At 44.9% G+C, this 21,376-nt stretch overlaps 1 protein-coding gene across 2 annotated transcripts; it reads right to left on the bottom strand.

Annotated features, from left to right (window-relative positions):
• Positions 1-974: 974 nt before the first annotated feature.
• Positions 975-21,020, bottom strand: PATL1 (PAT1 homolog 1, processing body mRNA decay factor). Of its 2 annotated transcripts, XM_083700501.1 has the most exons (19): positions 20,794-21,020; positions 15,435-15,546; positions 14,764-14,978; positions 14,561-14,638; positions 14,113-14,307; positions 13,418-13,519; positions 12,509-12,598; positions 11,912-12,117; positions 11,725-11,814; positions 9,993-10,176; positions 9,747-9,870; positions 9,061-9,158; positions 8,818-8,877; positions 7,674-7,822; positions 6,707-6,866; positions 5,654-5,812; positions 5,122-5,213; positions 3,610-3,759; positions 975-2,169 (listed from the first exon to the last, which is right to left on the bottom strand). In XM_083700501.1, exons 1-19 carry the CDS (start codon positions 20,806-20,808, stop codon positions 2,148-2,150), a joined length of 2,301 nt encoding a protein of 766 aa, XP_083556627.1. In that variant the 5' UTR covers positions 20,809-21,020; the 3' UTR covers positions 975-2,147. The 2 variants fall into 2 exon arrangements, with proteins under 2 accessions (XP_083556627.1, XP_083556628.1); XM_083700502.1 differs by lacking the exon at positions 12,509-12,598 and having other exon boundaries at positions 20,794-20,966.
• Between the last annotated feature and the right edge of the window lie 356 nt (positions 21,021-21,376).

The raw sequence follows: 21,376 nt of genomic DNA, 5'->3' as shown, positions 1-21,376 counted from the left end.
AGGGTATTCCGACCACCCTGGCTCTCAGATTTCTCTCAAGGGAATGCAGCCCTCAACAGAAAAAAACAACCTTTACATAGACCAGGGGGGTTAGGGAACATTTGGCTCTCCACAGTGCTACTTTTCTAGCAAAAGAGGTGCTGGAGCTCACCATGAACTTCTCCCTTGTTCTTTTAGAATGGCAGTGGCACCCACCTGAGAGTTACTAGAGCTGAGCTCTGGCTGAAAAAAAACTCTGGTTCTCCAGATGTTAAACTACAGCTCATGTCCCTGGCCATTGGCCATGCTTGCCAAGGCTGTTGGGAGTTGTAGTTCAGCAACATCTGGAGGGGGCAAAGGCTCCCCAGCCCTGACACAGACAGCTGTACAGTGGAACCTCGGGTTGGAAATGTGATGCGTGCGGGAGGCACATTCGCAACCCGCAGTGCTGCGTCTGCGTCTGCGCCCGCACGGGTTGCAATTCAGCACATGCGCAAAGCCCGATTTAGTACTTCTGCGCATGTGTGAGCGCCGAAACCCAGAAGTAACCCGTTCTGGTACTTCCAGGTTCGGCGTGGTGCACAACCCGAAAACACGTAACCTGAAGCATCTGTAACCCAAGGTACCACTGTACCTGAATACAATTAAGCATAGTGGATATGGCAATGGATAAAACCCTGAAGTGCAGCTCCAAGGGATATGCCAAATTCCTGGGCCAAGGTGTGCTCTAATCCCTGCTAACAAGCCATTCCATGGCAATGAGGAAACATGAAAAGAACTGATGTGGGGTAGTACCACCTAAGCCAATGTACTTAACTGATTCATGCAAAATGTTTATTTTTTCTTAGAGGCTTTATTCACACTTTACTACTATATTTGATTTGTCAAGCATCAGCAGCTCACACGGAAACACCTGCTGCTTGGGTCTGAATGAGACAGCCCCCTAGTTTATAGAAAAGCAAAATCCATACACAGAACACTATGCACACTCCCCACAAGTATAGAATTTTTTTTTATTTACAATACCCTATAAAAATGTAAATTTAGAAATTTCATTAATCATAACCAAACCAAAAAGTAAAAGCACAATAATAATAATAATAATGGACCACTTGATCGTGTTTACGGAGAGGAGTAAAGAGTAGAGGAAAAGGATTAAGAAAGGGTGAAAGGCTGTAGGAAAAAGGAAGGTGTGAGAAAGTAAGTTAGAAATCTGTATTTAAGGGAGGTGTAAGGAGAATACTGTGGAGAGGCAGCCAGTTAGTAACAGGCGTTTACTGGTTGTAGAATACCTACATGTGCAAATTGTTTTTAAAAGCAAAGAAAGAATAAAAATAAAAACACCTCACCACATTCCAAAAAAAAGGAGCAAGAAAACAGCGGGACCTAGCAGTGTATGATATTGAAACTCACTAAGATTAATCTGTTCCAGGAAAATTCATTCCTGGTACCTTATTGGTTAGTCTACAAGGGATCTTGGCCAGCTGGAGCTTGAAGCAAGGTGTAGGTCAGAGACAAAAAGCTCAGGTAGAAAGTGAGTCTCAGGAAGACTAGACAAATGTGCAAAGATGACATTGCTTCATCACAAGGTTCAGAAAAGGTGGATCAGTTTGCAGGACTGGGTGATGCCATATTGAGGCATCTGGCACTGGAAGAGGTGGGGAGACAGAGTCACCAGTGGGCCAATCAGAGGGACTTCCCGTCATTTAAAAACACTCCCAACGTAAAGGAGACACCAACAGGTCTCTCCATTTCCACAATAAATGTGGACTATTCTTTTCCTCCTACCCAGGCCGGTGTTCTTAGTGACAGGAGACAGGAAAGCGGAACTACTTTCCTTGCTAGTCCATCAGTAGTGCGCTGAGGAGAAAGGGGTCTGTGTAGGGAGGGAAAGCCATTGTGAAAGTGCTGAGGGAAAGTGGGGGGGGGGGGCTTGGGGTGATTCAATGCAGCAAGGACATGCAGAACTGCAAACTAGCAGTGAGGGGCGGAGAAGGTAAGCACATCCCCAGCCAAGCTCAGAGCAAGAGAGCAATCTTCTGTGCTGGACCAGAGACACAATCCCACAAGGATTTATTCTGAGAAGGCACTGCCTCCTCTTCACCCACTAAAATACTCTGGAGGTGGCAGCAGTGATGGAGACCAGCGTGGCAGCAGTTTGAGGCCTTCTATCGTATTCCTTGAATTAACCTGAAACAGAAAAAAGCAGTAAGAACTGTCAAGAATGTGTCCCCTTTCTAGCTACTGCAGCCAGATTCCTTTTTCCCCCAGCTCAATTTTGTTTCATATCCATATAAAAGGGGTGCAGAGCCTGTGGACCTCCAGGCACTGCTGGAATACACCTCTCATGATTCACGATAACTGGCTATAACCCAGCTTTTCTCAACCTTGCGTCCCCAGATGTTCTTGAACTACAATTGCCATTATCCCTGATCACTAACCATTCTGGCTAGGAATGATGGGAGTTACAGCCCAGCAACATCCAAAGTTGAGAAAGCCGGCTGGAGCCGATAGGAGTTGGAATCCAGTAACATCTGAAGAACCACAAGTTCCCCACCCGTGCCAGAGAGCTTCCTCAAAACTTAATTACAAAAAATTACTACAACAGTTGGTGAACTGACACGATTAGCCCCTACTGGGGAACTATTGCAAGTGTGAGAATCTGTGCCACAGCAATATCTTCTCCACTTTTCTCCATTTTTAAATATATTTATATATATAAAATTGTAATTGCTTTCGTAGATTTTCACGGGTACAGGAATGCAGGTTTTGGTGTCCTCGGGTGTCTTCCCGTGTAAAAGTTGGGGTGTCTAGGCGACGTTTCGACGAGGTCTCACTCGTCATCTTCAGGCTGGTGCTTTCGGCTTCTTGTTACTGGAACAGAGCGGGATCTCAATGTTTGAGTTCCTATAAATACTGTAGAGGGGGTGTGGTGTCTAGCCTCCAATGTTCTGGGCAGAGAGGAAGTTCCTCTCTGCCCAGAACATTGGAGGCTAGACACCACACCCCCTCTACAGTATTTATAGGAACTCAAACATTGAGATCCCGCTCTGTTCCAGTAACAAGAAGCCGAAAGCACCAGCCTGAAGATGACGAGTGAGACCTCGTCGAAACGTCGCCTAGACACCCCAACTTTTACACGGGAAGACACCCGAGGACACCAAAACCTGCAAAATTGTAATTATATATATATTGGAGACACGATTTCTCCTTCCCGTTCTCCATTTCCACGCCTGACTTCTATTAATGTGCGGATAACATGGCGCTGTGGGTAAAAGCCTCAGCGCCTAGGGCTTGCCGATCGAAAGGTCGGCGGTTCGAATCCCCGCGGCGGGGTGCGCTCCCGTTGCTCGGTCCCAGCGCCTGCCAACCTAGCAGTTCGAAAGCACCCTCGGGTGCAAGTAGATAAATAGGGACCGCTTTCTAGCGGGAAGGTAAACGGCGTTTCCGTGTGCGGCTCTGGCTCGCCAGAGCAGCGATGTCATGCTGGCCACGTGACCCGGAAGTGTCTCCGGACAGCGCTGGCCCCTGGCCTCTTAAGTGAGATGGGCGCACTACCCCAGAGTCTGTCAAGACTGGCCCGTACGGGCAGGGGTACCTTTACCTTTACCTTAACATGACAATACTTACTGCAACTTTGTCTCTAGCACATTTAGTTTCTGCTGATCAACATAGCGAGAGAAGAGAGACAGGAGATTAGAGGGGGTGGACACTGGCTTGGCCAAGGCTGCCTGAGGGATCCGGAGAAGCTCTCTGGTTGCCATGAACATCAGTTCCGTCCTGCCAGAGACAAGGAAGTAATGGTCATTGTAAGAATGGCTTGCAGGGCATGGAAGTGGAGGTTTGTCAAGAGAGGCGCTTGAGTTTACACGCCTACCACATCATAGGATCTGTAACCCACTCTAGAATTGTATTTGCAACGTAGAGCAGGTAAATGTTTTTTACCGTAAATAGATGGGATTTACTACTGGGAGATAAGAGACAATTACCCCATGTTGACAAATATTTTAGGAAGTAAGGATGGGCACAGCAAGATTGACAGTACTTCACACCACATGACACTGTTCTAAAGTCAAACTTGATCAATTCAACAGGGGCACTGCTCTCAGAACATTTGTTTTTGGCCACAACTTAAATTTGACTACCAATTGATGAGGAAACGGCAAACATGAGACCATTTCTGGAAAAGTTCTTTCCATTTGATATTAAAGGAGGCTGAAAGGGCAAAAAGGAATACGGTGATCCAAGTTTACAGAAGACAGCTGAGAGTCCTCTGGCGCTACAGTTATAATCAGGAAGTAACCTTGACAGCTTTAGTAGACACTAAAAAAGCCATGATCGATATTCCAGCTGCTGATCTTTTGCAAGGATGAGAAGAGAGGTCTTGAACCTACCAATGTGGGTATTTACAATAAGTGGTTACAGTGCTAGACTTTCAGAAGAGGATGCTGCTGCTTTCTGCCTCCCCCTCTACTCTTCCCAGCAATTTTAAGATAAAAATGTTCCTTCCCCTTGGGATCCTTCTCAAGGAAGGTTCATAAATGTAATAAACTATAGCTCTCACATGGTATATGGCCGAGATGAAGAGAACAGGTCCAAGTATGCTTAGTCCTTAAGTTGTACAGTACAAGATCACCAGAGTTTCAAGCTTGCTGCCCTACTCCTAAGTGTAAATTGACAGGCTCTTAAGCACATGGTGAGCCATCTTTGTGCAAACTTCAAAGCAAGGACTACCAGCCTCAACGTATCAGCTAAAGAACCTGCTTTGAGTGTTTGAGTATATACAGAGTGCTTTTCCCTCACCAAGCAAACACAGCCAGGATGGTGGCAAAGACAAAATGTGCACTGAAAGAAGGGCAATAAACAGATGAGCAATCAAATGTCTCCGCACTCCACCCCACATGCAGTACAGCAATGGCAACTGTAACAGTATGGAATCAAGGGGGGAATTGTGCAAACCTCTAGAGCTAGGTAACTTGCTTCTCATGTGCTACCAGCATGTACCAGAAACTATGCAAACTAGTCTTCACTTACTGTTGTGGATTATCTGCATTTGTCTGAAAGTTGAACTCAAAATATTTCATTTTTGAAGAAATACATTTGAAAAGTAGACACGGCAAATGCCGGGCTGCTCAGACTCACCACTGGTTGTCTTGCAAGAGCTCTGTAGTAGAATCTGAACTCTGCAGTTCCTCCCCACGGCTCAAGACCAAGTACAGCAAAGAGAGGCCAAACTTAAGAGGGGGGGGGGAAGAGAAAACAGAAAGGAAAATTAATGCTGCAACCCTGTGTACACCTCCAGTAAAAAGTTATTCCCCAGTTAAGTCCATCTTACTTTAAAGAATGACTAAATTTCCATTTAGAATTAAAAGGGCCAATCTGATTTTTTTTTAATGTAAAATGGTCAGCTGCACAGAAGAGACAGGGCAAAAGGAAAGTAACATATCAAAAATCAAGAGATGTGAGAACAGCTGCCTAGGAACAAGACAGTGACTCCAGAGCTTCATTCAGGTGAGGGAGCAAGGGCACTCCTTGCATCCTAGCAAATCTTTGTAAGCAGCTGTGCTTTTAAAGCCTCATCATTAACACCTCCTCTATCCTGAAGCAATGCCTAGCCATAAAAAAGTCTAGAGGTACACTAAGCACTGATAAAAGTGGAGTAAAGAGAATAAACCTTGTTCTGGAGCACATTTGTGAGGTGCAGGTTGGCCGATGCTGTCGTTGTCGTCGTGCTCTGAGGTAGGTTCATTAGCTGCTGCAGGATGCTGGCGACAGTTCCCAGCGGAAGATGATAGAGAACAAGGGAGAAGGGCCTCAATAGGCAGGGTAGCACCTGAGGAAAAGGTTTTAAAAAATACCATTCTTTTGTCACAGGACAAGCATATTCCACACCAGAGACTGACATCCTAATTTCTGAGTCTAATCATTAATATATTGCAGTAAAACTCCTTTATGCTGAGTGCTGTGGATAGCGTTGCTATAGCACTGAGTTTGTTTTTGTTTTTAAATACTGGTTTATTGTTCATTGTATTGTATCTGGTACTTTTTATATTTTATTATCAGGTGGAAATGGTTTTTATTGGAAACCAAGCTGCTTTCTGGAGGAAGCTCGTCAAACAGTGGGGTATAATGGATAAATAGATGTTTAAAAGTGGGAGAAACAGACTCTCCATCTTCATTTTCCTACCCTTTCAAGGCAGCCACTTTCTAACTGGTTTCTTGAACTTTTATCAGCCTTTGTCTTGAAAAACACAGTACATTCTCAGGTTTATGCCTCTGGTACTTAAACATATTATAAACTTTCTTACAAATGCTAGTTAACACCTCACTTTAAAAGACTAGGAAGGAGATGGGACGACTGGAAGAAGAGATGTGCTCTATTTGTGGCTTCGGCTTCTCCAGATTATCAAGTGAGACTGCCAACAGGAGCTGGAATCTATCTGTAAAACCATGGCTGTCATGGTTTACAGAGGATTGCTATGTTTAAGGTCTTGCTAAGTCCAATGGGGCTTACACCCAGGTAAGTATGCACAGGACTGTAGCCTTAGTTATTTTGTTGAAATACCCTTGTCAATTCCAAAAAAAGACTAATTCTAACACACACAAACAGGACTACTGTATTTTCCTCTTACTTTAGTAAGAGAAGGCATTAGTTATGCAGGTGTACTCTTCCAATCCTGTAACACTCAAGACAACTCCTTAGTGGCCTCTCTTCAGCAGTGTTTACCTCATCCTGAGCATCCTTCTTAATTAGGAATGGCAAGTTCCTGGCTGTGGCCATAAGTATATCAGCGGCTTGCTCAGTGGACAAGAAAGGTAGGATCCGGGCAACCAGACGTTTTCCTTTCCGAATACACATGATCTGCACAAAAGTATCATCACACAGCCTGGCAGAAAAAGCACACAATTCATTGTTAGGTGGCACCAGAGCATGTGATTCTTCTCCCCCACCGAACTTCCTAAGTGGCATGGAGAGCTGGGGTAGCTTTGAAAGTCACAGCCTTGCCCACAGCCACAACATTCTTCATGAAGGTACAGCATCTAGCAACCTATGCACCAACAAAGTCTTTGGAAAAGCAGAGACCATTTCATCAGGAGCAGGAACCTCATTAAGGTCAAATAATTATTTTGAGTCAAAACAGCTTTAAAATCATATTGGCTTGGCAACTAGGGGGCTCCCTGGGTCAGGGAGGGGGAACATCCACTTCACAACCTAGAAGTGAGGGGTAATTATGGAGGAGGCTACAGTTGTGTCCCCACCACAGGCCAGCAGGCTGCTAAAACAAGAAGCCTGGGTGAGGAAGCGGGGGATGACAATAAGTTTATTACCAAATAGTCTGTCCTAATATCTTGGAAACAGTTTGTCAAATATGGTTTGCCATCCCATTTCCCTCCAGAAACAAATCTGTACCAACTAGTTTTTGAAATTTTTATTCTTGCAGTGCTTATTCCATGAGCCTCAATACTGCCAATATCAGTAAGGAAACACATAATCCTGTCTATCTAGGCTTCTGCTAGTGGGGCATCCCGCTTAGCAGGTTTGTGTTCATGTGATGCTCCCCCATCTGTGGAATCGGGGGAGAGGCCAATTGTCACTAATTCCCCCTACAGCTGATTGTGCACCCGAGTATCTGCTCTGTCAAATTGGGAGGAACCATTTTCTTTTTGGAATTGTACAAGAATCTTACTCTTACCTTTCCTGGTTGGGAGTTTTCCCCTTCAGGTTGTCATACATGTCACAGATCTTCTGCTTCCTCTCCTCCATCAAAGCCAGCCTGTCGCCCTCCAGGCTCAAAAGGTAGCGCCTCTCATAGTCTTCTACATCCAGGAGGAGGCTGTATGTCTAGTAATCAAGAAATGGGCTTTAGATGTGCATCTAAACTCAATGCCATATGTCACTCCTTATATGGTAAAAGGTAAAGGGACCCCTGACCATTAGGTCCAGTCGTGACCGACTCTGGGGTTGCAGCGCTCATCTTGCTTTATTGGCCGAGGGAGCCGTGTACAGCTTCCAGGTCATGTGGCCAGCATGACTAAACCGCTTCTGGTGAACCAGAGCAGCGCATGGAAACGCCATTTACCTTCCTGCCGGAGCGGTACCAATTTATCTACTTGCACTTGGATGTGCTTTCGAACTGCTAGGTTGGCAGGAGCAGGGACCGAGCAACGGGAGCTCACCCCGTCGTGGGGATTCGAACTGCCGACCTTCTGATCGGCAAGTTCTAGGCTTTGTGGTTTAACCCACAGCGCCACCCACGTCCCACCCTCTCCTTATATGACTACAGTTCTAATGCCTGAATAACAGTGCCGAATGGATAGGCTGTGCCATCCCCCCACCTTCCCCCAAAGCTTTAGACTAGACTGCCACAGGCCAAGTCAGATAATTAGAATGATAAAATTGTAAGTTGGAAGGGACCCCGAGGGCCATTTAGTCCAACCTTCCGCAATGCAGGAATCTCAACCAAAGCATCCCAGACGGGTGGCCATCCAACCTCTGCTTAAAAACCTCCAAGGAAGGAGAGTCCACCACCTTCTGAGGGAGTCCATTCCAACTCAGTGTCAGAAAGTTCTCCATTAACTTCATTTAAAAGGAAACTATACTAAGTAGGAAACTGAGACAGCAAATAGAAGCAGTAATCATGGCTAAACCACCAAAAAGATGTACAAGTGATTTCAACAGCAGCCTCTCTATTCTAAATCCAAGATGGCATAACCCATCATACTTAAACTGTGCTGCCACCAGTTTAACCACTAAGGGCTGAGTTAGCAGCTCCCCTTTAACCTTGTACTGGATGATTCCCGCTTTCCAGGGAGAATGCACCAAAGTCTCAGACTTACCTTCTCAATAGTGAAGAGAGTCTGACGCCTTTTATCTCGAACCTGCTTCTCCTTTGTCTCCTAAGGAAGAGTGCAAGACATGCTAAGAAAAGTTCCCACTGAACAGGAAAGTTCCCCTCTGCAACCTGAGCAGGAACAATGTTTGACAACGGCAAGAACCATATTTGAGAAGAAAGAGGACAAACCCATAGCATTACGCTATCAAAGGAGGGAGCCCAAGTAATCCTAGCCAGAGAAACTTACATCTTCTTCCCCTCGTAACGTCACAACAGCATCAATCATCTTGCGGGGGTTATTCACACTGGAGACTGTGAGCTTCCCCAGTGAGCCTTCGAACTGCACTGCAAGCATAAAGAAAAGGCAATGCAGGTGAAATTGCATGAGCGAGCCTACCTGCCCTAACATCTTGCTATTGCTACACAAAATTCTAATGTTCCCATCCCTTCCCGATTACATTTTCGCTCCATCAACCAAACTGTGCTTTCCTAATCAACCATCTAAGAAATGAGGCTATATTTTGGGCTCAAATACATGGAGGCCTACAAGGCAATCTGTTCCTTGTTGTGTCTAAGCTTGGCTTCCTTTACTCCCCAGCCCTGGAATGGTATATAGGGTGAAGTTTTCATATGCAGCAGAATGAGATGGTAGAATCCTGGGGGAGCAGAACAGGTTAAATCACTCCCAACAAGTAGCGGGAGGGAGGGGAGTATGTTTCTAATGCTCCTCCATATTAAAGACACCACGTGAATAGAAGCTTAGCACAAGGAACACATCTCCCCATGTGCTATTTTTCTATTTGGAAGGCATTCTTTTCCCACCCCACCCCATACAAGACTGAAGTAGCACAGTCCTCCCTTCCACATCTGGATTACAGTTCCTCCTCCTGCTACATGCACTCAGATCAGTCCTTGGTGCACAAGGGTACTTACCTGGCTTGTAGGCATGCTCTAACTTGGCAACTTGTGGGGTGATTAGTTTGGTGCGCTCTTTTTTGGGACCATCACCATGCATTTCCTCAGCTGCAGATAATTTTTCCAGCTTCTGAAAATAGTTCTAAAGGAAGAGAAAGCTGGTTAGAAATCTAGAGGCACAGCACCCCTTAACCCAAGATTGCTTCTTGTCTTGCTGGGGACAAGTTTCCAGAGTGCTACAATGGGCCTCCATGAAGCACCAACCTGATAGTAGAAGTCATCCAGGTATGGATCAGTGCTTTGCAGTTGCATCATCTGGATCTTGGACACCCAGTCCTTTTCCCGCTGCAGCATGAGATTGGCGTAAGGGTCCTTCCTGATCTGCTCCTGGTGGCTATTCCGGTGGCTCCCTCTGTCGCCTGCTGACCCATTTAGGCTCCGGTGCTGACTGAAAGGGGTGCCACAAAATTCAGGAAAAGTACAGACCAATTACAGTGGAACCTTGGTTCCCGAACAGTTCAGTTGCTGAGCACATTGGCTCCCAAACACTGCAAACTTGGAAGTAAGTGTTCTGGTTTGCAAACGTTTTTCGGAAGCCGAATGTCCAACACGGCTTCCGCTTGAGTGCAGGAAGCTCCTGCTGCTAATCAGAAGCTGTGCCTTGGTTTTCAAATGGTTTCAGGAGTTGAACAGACTCCCAGAACGGATTAAGTTTGAGAACCAAGGTACCACTGTACACAGGACACAGCATGCAAGTGCTCCAGGACAGCAGTCTGGGATTTTTTATGAAGTCTCTTGGCACAAGACAATTCTGAGAAGAACAGATGCACTCAAGCAAATTCCTTCAGCTAAATTTTTACATGTCCCAAGAAACAACCTGGGGTCAATCCAGCATGGAAGTTCATGGCGCTGAGCTTCCAAACTTAAGAGCAGGTAAAAGAGAGGCTAAGTTTCTTCTGAATAAGCAAATTTCACCCCAGTCACCAGTTTGCTCTGTTGTGACAGGCCATGAAGTTACTTGCAGGATATTCCTTGAAGGGGTGACCAGCATAACCACAGGATGTTGAGAAATACCTCCACAGAGAGGCACAGTACTCAGGGGTATGATCGCTGTGCCAAAGACCGCATCAGAAAAACTCTTTAAAAAACAAAATTCTCATCCTGGTTACAGAGAGAAAGCCAATACACACAAGCAGATTTTGGTGAAGGCTTTAAAAAAAGAGAAAAGCAATAGATAGGGAGTTAGCTGCATAGGATACTGAGGCCTATCATCCTAAGAATTGTCTTGCAAAGTAAAGCTAAACATCTGTTGAGTTTGCTTCCAGTGGCAAATCAGATGTTCCAAAAGAGCTTAGTGGCGATAGGTATCCCTTTCTGGTCTCTGCACCTCCTCCCTGGAGATACAGTGCCCCCAACATATGGAAGTTCAATTTCCAGCCATTCTGGCTGTATTGCTATCAATACAGACCCATGAACTGTCTAAATTCCCTTCCATCTAAACTAGCAGCCATCTTCCACTTGAGGCAACTAATTTTGTTAAGATTATGAACTGCTTGAATTCATCATTCCTTTTCCTATTCCTACTTCTTTTTGCCACTCCAGCTCCATTCGGAAGTCCAGGATAATCTCCAAGTCCTTCACGGAATCAGAGTGGAAGGTGTCTCAGAAGGCCATCAAGCCCAACCTTTTGTTGCTGCAGGGAATCCACTTCTGTAGAATCAGTGGAAAATGAGGGCCCCAATGAACAGGAATGAGCTGGATGCCCACCAAATTATTCTTCCAAAAAAATCTGTTTTTATGTAGATTTTTTTGCGGCAGACATACTGCAGAGGCACTTGATACATATTTATATACAGGTTACATCAGACACAGAAATAGCTTTTCCTTGACACCAGGTATACACAACCTAGGCAGAACTTTGCTTCTTGTGCTGGGAAGGCATTTAAGCTTTCCCTCCCTCCACCAGCAGAAGCACACAGATGCACTCAACACTCACTTCCTGTTCTGCTGCTGCCTCTGGTGCAAGAGTCGCCGGTGCTGTGGGTGAAGGTGAGTCGTATCTGGCCGGAACATCTGTGGTTGAGGCCTAGGGAATAAAGTTCTCTCAGGAAAGGGCAATGGAGAACCCACACGCAATTCAGCTCAGCTGTCTTACTGGAAGAAAGGTGAAGCAAATGGGATACCTTAAATTCTGCAGGTGGGCTCCAGGACATGGGGAATGGTGTTGCGATGAAGGGGCAGGCGGTGCCCCAAAGTAGGCACGAAATCCACTAGCTGGAGGCATCATCTGCCCAACTCGGCCCTGGAGTAGTTTGGGGTTCATGGACGCAAGAGGGTTGCTGACAAGTCCAGAGACACGTGCAAACTGGCTGGGAGACAGCCTCCCCGCCTGTAGGGAGAAGCAGGAGAAAACAGCATCATCACTGCAAGAACTTTATCTGCTAGGGTATGCAAGAGAAAGAAGCATACCAATGCAACATTGCTGATGGCTCCTCTGAATATATGATCTGGCAAATGAAGCAAACACAAGAAGCAGGTATACGGAGGAAGAACTTGCATAGTAGAGCAAAAGCCCATAGGCCAGGAGTGAGGACCCTGTGGCCCTCCAGATGTTGCTGAACTCCATCTCCCATCACCCCTGAGCATTGGTCATGCTGGCTAGGGGCTGTTAAGAGTTTGAGTCCAGCAACTTCTGGAGATTCACAGGTCCCCCCACCCCCGCTGTAGAGGATGCAACCACAAAAATGCAAAGGAGAGCAAGACAGTAGTCAGTTGTTTACCTGCGCTCCTCCTAGCAGCTGTGCTCTTTGAAGGTGGGTGAGAACAGGAGTAACATTGGGAGGGAATGGGTGGCCCAGGAGGGAGGAGTTCTGGAAAAAGGAGAATAGAACACACCGACTGTAGAAACAGTCTGACACAACATGAACATTCCTATGTTCCCCCTTCTGGATATTACTGAGATGACAGAAAATAGAAGGCAGGAGCAATGCAGAAGCTAGAAGTGTCTGAAACAAGCAAGACAAGAGGCGTTTAAATAACCAGTGCAGTGGTCATTCCTATCATACAGGACAAGACAAAATAATTCATTCTAGATTAGGCAAACAGTATCATCATCACATCTGAACACTGGAGAGTCATACTGAGGATCTCTTCTGAAGTATATTACAAGCTGCAATACTGCTAAATTGCTTTATGATTAAAAGGGTACACCAGACCACTAAGGAGCAGGAGCACTAAATTTCAACTGCTGTATGTGCTGTCCTTTCAAGGGCAAAACCCAAGAATCTTAATACATTAAATTGGGTGTCATGAAAATTAAACAGAAGACAGGAGATTTGAGCTCTTTTTCCTTTTAGGCTTTTTTGTTTTAGGCTTTCTTGTCTAACAATGAACAATTATAGCAAAAGCCAAACTGAAGGTCAAGTAAACCTTACAAACATACAAAAGTGCACTGGGAATCTCCTGTAGTTGACAGGCTCTGTGTTGCCCCCTAGGGATTCTGAATGTGTTCAAGGCCAGAAGGGGGTTCATTTCAGAACAAAGCAATACAGAAGAGAGACTGAAGGTTACATTGATGAGTAAAGGCCTTCATGAACATTTTAAATAGCGAGGAATGTTGGGGGAGGGTTAAGGGCAAGAACAGTTGTTAAACCACAAGCCAACACAGAGATTTGCTCAGTCAGAACTACCGTCATATTGCAGAGCTGGTTTGGAGACATTCTCTCACTGAAGGGGCTTGGGTAACGCTGCTGAATGGGGACTCTAATGTGAACAGGCTTTGGACATAGGATCTATTGAAAGAGAAGAAAAATGAAAGCAAAATAAGCAAAGCATCAGTAAAGTTGAGATTAAACTTCACCACCAAATGCTTCCTTCAACTCCAGGTACCAGACTGCATCCTAACCATTAAGATATCATGCTTCTAGCAATCACCTTCATTGCATTTGAAAGGGAACAACAAAAGCAAACAAGAGCACTTCTTTCAATAGCAGATTGGACCCACATTTCACTGAACACTCAAAACGCCACTGGAGAGAAAGTCACATCCTTGAAAGGGCATCTGTGTTACATTTTTATGAAAAGTTTCAGATATTTAATTAATGCTGTTTTCCCATTTTGTCAGAGACAGACAGATGGAAGACAAGCTTCTATCATGGGAGAGTTTGACATCTAGAGCAGCAAAAGGGCAAGTAAGCAAGCATTCCAAGGGGACAAGGGCGCAGGTGAAAAATAGCATTAGCCTTTGCAGATGCTAAACTGAGACCTCTGTGGCAACCTCTGTGCTACACAACACAGCAGGGTGCCTTTTGTTTTCATTCTGTTCTTCACTGAGGCCCCCATTCCAGATCCACACCCCCTCAATTCCAGAAGGAAGAAGCAATACCTGCTGGTTAAAATTGGGCATGGTGGGCTGCTTAGGTGGCGTCCCAATAGGAACAGCACGAACAGGAGGGCTGCCAATAACTGGTGAGGATGACCGCCTGGGCAGCGCCCGCTCCGAAAGGTCCTGCTCTTCTTCTCGGGCCTGCGGAGGTCTTTGTGGTAGGGCATATTCCAGCACTGACACAGAGGGGACCTCCTGCACAGAAGAGGAGAACACACCAGCAACTTACTTTAAATATTTATACATTTGGGAAGAGACACAGGCAAAACGTAGGCTATTGAACTTAAGTCTGCAAGTCTCCCATGCAAAGACAGTGTCATTATCTTCTGTACAGTGCACTAGAGAAAACATTAGATAATGGAAGCCGGGGTGGGGCAAGAGGCAGGAGGAAGAAAGTCACCTTTATGGAAAAACCAATATTCCCTTTAGATGAAACAAAGCACTGCACCTGATTAAGAAGAGGTCCCCTGATGCGCCTGAGAACCGAAGGCCCATCCCAGATGCTCGAGTTGAGCCCACCTTGTTGCTGAAAAGAAGGGAACACAGGGGTTAAAAGTCACATGGAGGTCCCTCCAACCTATGCAAGCTACCAAAGAGATGAGATTGCTCTTTCCCCACCACTATGTAAGCCCACTATCACTTGCTGCACACCTGGACAGGAGGCCGAGTTTGCACAGCCTGCATGATGGCTGGATCTTCCAACTCATTGTCAATCACCATCTTGCTGAGCCTCTCTGCCAGGTTCTCTTCATGGTCCCCCAGCAGGTCCATCTCATCGGCAACTCCCGGCTCCACTTGCTCTCCTCCTGGTGCAGGCTTCTCTTCCAGCTCTGCCAACCTTTCATGAGCTTCTTGCCAGTCATCGTCTGCAAAGGAATGACAGGAAGGAAGTTTATTATTATTACTGCTGTTGTTGTTTTATTTTTATACTAAAGTTTGTATACCGCCCTACACCTGCAGGTCTCAGGGCAGTTCACGGGATATATTTCTTTAAGATCCTGCCATTCTTGCCCTATCACTCCCTCCCTCCTTGTTCTACAGCTGCAGCAGCATCTGCCTACAACTCCTGGGGCAAAAGATTGGAACATCAAAGGGATTTAACAAGCAGCCCAAATATCAGCAGTGCAACTTTGGAAGAAATAAGGATGTTTCAGCACAGTTAGGATATTATATTAAAAGAAGTACCGGTATATATAAAATATATACTGGGGAGGGTGGGATATTAATAGCATTTATTAATAATAATACATTATTATTATTATTATAAAATAGCCTCCGGCATATGAATGAAAAGGCAGGGTACACTTGTTAGACAAACTCACCAATTGCACCAGCTCCAAATGTGTCATCATTAAACTGGTCGATATCTTCATCTTCCTCAGCCAAGTTATGTAAGCCTTCTTCATCCTCATCCAGAGGGCAGTCCTCAAGGGACTTAACAGAAAAGAAACGCACAGCATTGATTTCAGGAACTAGAAAGGCATCTCAACATCCTCTTGTAGTATTCCAAAGCATTTCCCCACAAACTCTCCCCCCTCCTCCCCAGGCATGAGTCATAATTTCAGTAGATGGGTCCCCATCTTCATCCTTCCAACAAGTTCTTCCTTCATCCTTCCAAGACATATGCAACCAATACCCCTTCCACCCACCACCAAAGCACCAATTCTGAATTAACCAGGCACAAAATCCCCATGAGAGAAGACAACATCCCCACACAAACCATCACAGCCTGAAAGCCACTTCCTATGTTACGAGGCAAAATTAAGTACTCATCCATTTGCAGCTTCAAATGCTACGGTGCAGCACTGTTATGGCAAAAGGCCTCTCAAAAAGATCAGCTTGTGCCAGATCATACCAAAACTCACCACTTTTAATTTTGCTACCCCCACAGCAACTTAACTCTTCCACAGTGATTTCCTCCCACTCCTTCCCGTGTTGTAATATTGCTACACCAACTCCTTATTATGAATATAAAGTTCTGTAGGTGTCATGAGATTCAAAAAGGCAAAGGGGGCTGTTGAGATGTGGGGGACACCTGGTCTTGAGCTGTGTGCAAATCTCAAGCGTCTTTCTATTCCTGTTTGGAACAAGCAGATAAGTAGTGTAGGCTGCAGCACACTCATGTTCACTACCTGTATTTTCAGAGAACTATATGAATGTGAGAAGCCATTGTGCTATCCCACAAGAGGCTGTGCCCACAATCATTTACTCTGCTTTAAAACTGCAGAGTTAAGTGGCTCAAAGACCGAAGACTGACTATACCATGCTTTCCACATTGCTCTTCGCTGTAACAAGAAGGGTAACACACCTTGTGCAAACGATTGCATAGTTTTGGTATTCTCATGCTCTCACTTCCTTTCTGGCATGCCAGAAAGAATTTCATCCAGGGAGTGGTTTTACTCATGAGTCAGTTCAAGCTAAATTTGGACCGGAGCACCTTTCAAAGCACAAACCAGACTTTGCTCTCTAGTTAGGTAAAACAATACGACCCGAATTGTGTTGGATACAGAAAGAAACTGAACAAAGTATCTGCACTGAGCAAAAAACAAAAGTAATAGGAAGAGGAACAGAAACCAGCCAAGAGGTTTTTTTCTGAATGAAGAATCATTTCACATGGTTTACTTTTTTACAGACAGATCCTCTGGCAAATAAGCCAATGTGTATGAAAATTCAGGATAAGAAAAGAAAATGTCTATCCAAATAAGCATTCCTCGAGGATTAAGCATTTGAAAGAGGCAAAACATATTTGGTCAACTCACCAGTCAAATACTCATTTAACTATTGTCAAGTGATGGTAAAATATCTTAAGAGTACTAAATTTATTAGAAAAGGAAATGGAACACTTTAAACAGATTTGATGCTTAATTACAAGAACAAAATAGTTGACTGTTTATGACCTGGTTCACACATCACAGCAAGCCATACATAGTCTGAAACACTCAACTCAGCTTACTGCAAATGGGCAAGTGTGCTAGCGGATGGTGCTCAGTTATGCTGCCAAGAGACAAAAACATGGAACTGACTTAGCAGTAGGTGCAAAGCAGGACTCATGATTTGTTTCTTTTCAAACAATCCATGAGACGAAGCCAAGTTTTGTTTTTGGCTTACTGCTCATAGTTTGTTGGGAAGAACAAACCACAACTGCTGGCTTGCATGCAGCACAAAGCCATCCCCACAAAGCCAAGTGATCATGACTGAGCAGCATGAAGCAGCACACTGTTCATTCATGGTGAACCATTGCTTTGCTTTTATCTATGACTTAATGTTATGTACAAACAGAGCCATGGTGAAAGGATGAAATAGTTTTTTTTAAAAAACAACCACCACCCTATTTTAATAACATTAAACAAGTTTGTAAAAATGTTAATATTCACATATCAGATATAGATTCTTTATACGCAGTCAAAGAACAAAATAAAGCCAACAACAGTACAAGTAAAACCGCGTAAACACATGAAATACATTAGAGTTTTGTAACACATAGATGATTATACATTATCAGGAATATTTAAAATATGCCCAATATTAGATAATAGATCTTCTCTTTTATCCAGAACTTTGAAACCAGCACAGTTTTTTGTTTTTGTTTTTCAAAAATGATCTTGCAAGAATGAAATTAAAACAAAGTGAAGTGAACTTTTAAAAAGCCATTGTAGAGGTAAGATGCCACCCAGACAGCAGCATTCCTGGTTTTAAATATCTTTACCGTAGGGACCAATATTTGACTGGTCAACGGATTTGCATGGCAACCCATTACCTACCAGAGTATACTAATACATTTGGGCTTAATGAACAGTAACTACAATTCTATCAGCCTTGTTCAAGCCCCTTGTTGCTCTATACCAGTCTATATCCTGTCTCCAAAGGTTACTGGGTTGGAAGAGCAATCAGTTTCACTTGCATCAGCAAAAGAGACTGAGAAATGAAAGTGTGGTTTATTTTTTAAAAAACTGTTTGCAGCTTCCCGATGATTCCAGCTTAAGACTCTAGGAAAAGTCTGGAGAGCTTTTTGACTGTTATACCTTGTGTAGCCAACAGCCATTAAATCACATAAAAACTCACAGCATAACAGAGGAGGGTGGACAGTAGTGGTGTGTCCATTTAGTGGTGATAAGTTAAGAGAATATGGAAGAGATCTAATTTCCCCCATAGTCCGATTTAAAAATGAGACATCTGTCAAACAGTAGTAAAACCTCAAATGTGGATTTATGCAAACGAGTAACAACTAAGCAGTTCTTCCACACACAAGAGCATGTGGAAAAGCCTTTTCTGCACAGTAATAAAACAAGAACAGTTCCCTTGATTCCTGCATGGTGTTCAGAATGTGAAAAAGAATGCCTATCCAATGCTCCCAGTGTCCACGCAAGCTAGGAGCTTCTTTTCATTTTATTTCTAGTCACTTTCTTGTACCATACACAAGATGATACTCTTGCATTTCATGTTGACAAACTTAAAAGAATTAAACTCAGCCACCTAATTTCAAGCTTTCAATCACTTGTGTAAATTGGAATTGCTAGACCCTTGTTTTGAATCAAAAGTGAACTATTCCTGAAGCTCTGCAAACACCATCTTGGTAGTCAAGATAACCCCACAATTAATTGATACCTGTAGTTGTTTTAGCGATGAGCTCATATGTTTATATTCACTTGCTTTGATTTAGGCTAATTGGCTTATCCTTATCTGGGGGGGGGGGGCTTGGGGGGCTGGGCTCCAAGCCCAGAAAGGAGAACTATCTGTAAGATTTGGGTATTTGCCACCTATGCCATCATCTAGTCAGGTGGAATGAAGGGGAGTCCTGGCCAGAGTGATGTATGCTGCTTTGTGTATAAAGAACATACGAATGTTTGCTTGGGTGTGGACAAGCCATCTCTTTGCTGCAGTGTCTGTCCTGTGTCTGTAAAGGCTGGAAGACCAGGCAGGCTGATTTGCTACACCTTTCTTTAATAAAGCAATAGAACTGATCACTCAAGCATTTTTTAGTCCTCCTTTGGACCTGCAGTTCAGAACAACCCTGAAAAGAAAGGAGCTGTGCTTTTACCATCTTTGCCACAAGACAAAGTACTAAAAGAAGATTAAGGGGGTAACTATCCCAAGTTTGGTACCTTGACTCTGCACTCTTAAACGACTATCCCAGGGGTGTTAAACTGCTGCTTAAGCCACTTAAATGTAACACAAGAGGAGCCTGCTGGATTAGGCCAATGGCTCATCTAATCCAGCAACCTGTTCTCACAGTGTCCAACCAGATGTTTGTGGGAAACCAGTAAGCAGGATTCAGGCACAAAGGCACTCTCCCCTCTTTTCCCACTGTACAAAGGATAAAGAATCACATCTGTTGTCCCGCCTGCATTCAGTTCTTGCCCTGCCCATCACTGGCATGCAGCCCCCAAAAGGTTTGTCAGGAGAGAATGAGGCCCTCAGGTTGAAAAAGGTTCCTCACTCCTTGCTTAACTACTTCAGATTTTGTCATGGGAGGAGTTACACTGGAGGAAAGATGGAGAAGGAGCTCCAGTCGATTAAGTTCCCCATAGAAAAGAGCCTAGCATACTTTAAAAAGGACGTGGAACAGACATGCCTGAATCACAGAACACAGTCCTCCAAATGAATGCTGCAGGCTACTGCCTCAACGCAATCCAGTATGCCTGTACACTAAATTACATGACATTTTTCACACTACTGTATCCTAAAAGTCTCACCGTGATCTGTTTCTCAGAACACATTATTCTTCAGTTCCTATCAACAGCTCTATCACACGTTCTATCTACGAGCAGAATGCAAATGTAAACACTGCACAGAAAATATGCAAGAATTCTCAGTTTCTGCTGTTTTAGCCTTTGTCAGTTTTTGCAGACAAAGGAGAACTCCTGTAACTTTGCAAGAATATCTTACTGAATAGATAATATGTGCCAGCCCAATTAGTTAAATCCCCCAAAGCACATGTCCAAAAGCCAATCAGTTATATATATTATTCCTTAATACAATATAGTTTTGCACGCAGTGATGCAAACCTCCGTTGCATCCCCGAATTTCCATCTATAGTTCAAAACCCAATGTCTTACTGGGGCAAGTCATTCCACATTCACCTGGTACATTCCTCCCACATGACTTTCCTAAGGGATTCCCAGAATAGCAATGGATTTGTGGGTGCTCCATACACAAACTCCACCTATGTTGCAGATGACTGACCCCCTCCCATGCCTCTGGCATGGAAAAGGCCCTCAGGAACCGAAAACACAAATCAGCACCTCAGAGTAGACTCTTCCCCAAAGGCCACCCCACATGAAAGCAGCTAGTTATTCGCTTGTTTAGGGCATAGGCTAAAGAGTTGGGGAAAGGATGCCACTCTCCTTCGCACATCCTAACAGGGCACCCAACTGGGAGACCCTCCCCCTTGAGCTGAGGGAACGGGAAGGGGCTGCTCCCCCCCCCCCCTCACCCACAGACTAGATCAGCCTCCACCGGGTTCATGGACAGGGGTCCTCCTGGGTCATTGTCCTCAGACTCCTAGAGCGGTCCCTCTCTTCCAGCACGCGGCGCCGGACAGCTTGGGGGAGGGGGGAGAGAAGAGAGCCGAGAGTTCCAAATACGGGTCAAAGGTCACGGCAAGGGTGGCCCTGGGCGCTTCCGCCCGAGCGAGGGAGGGAGGCCCGGCAGCGCCCACACCCCGACAAAGCGTTTCCTCACCTGGTAGCGGAACATGGTTCGCGGGGCGCGGAGGCTCCCTGCCCCCCCACGCCCCACGCAGCGCCCGGGAGGCTCCGCGCGGATCCTTCTCCAGCTCCGGGACCCCGCCCCCTGATGCGTGCCCTGCGTCTTGACGTAGTCCCATGAAGTCCACCACACAGGTTTCCTCTTGCGTAGATCACTGGGGTGCGCATGCGTGCAGGGAGTCCCGTTCTATTCCCGGTCCCGCTATGAGGAGGAGGACGCTGCTTTTTTCCCTCCCCTGCGTAAGGAGGCGTTGCCCTCTTAAAGGGCCAGAACGCGGTTATTCTTGCAGAGGAAGCAGGCACTGAGTTTTATTTCTTGTTTTTTTTAGTATGAAAGCAATTGGAAATGTTGCGAATCATTCCTGTCCATACCTTGTGCACATTTGAGGTTTTGCAAAATAAATAGAACCTCTGAGATGCTACAACCACAAGATTTATCAAATTTAACGATATAGGCATTTGTTTGCTTATTTTAACTGCTAACTTTTTATATTCTTTATTCAGTAAGCTGCCCCAAGAGCAGAGAAAGCTGGTGTTTGAAGTTCACTCCTCACTGA

The sequence above is a fragment of the Podarcis gaigeae genome (genome assembly GCF_964106915.1).
Source record: "Podarcis gaigeae genome assembly, chromosome: 1".
Taxonomy (NCBI): Eukaryota; Metazoa; Chordata; class Lepidosauria; order Squamata; family Lacertidae; genus Podarcis; species Podarcis gaigeae.
Note: the sequence above shows the minus strand (reverse complement) of the source record. Positions and strands in the feature narration are given on the sequence as shown.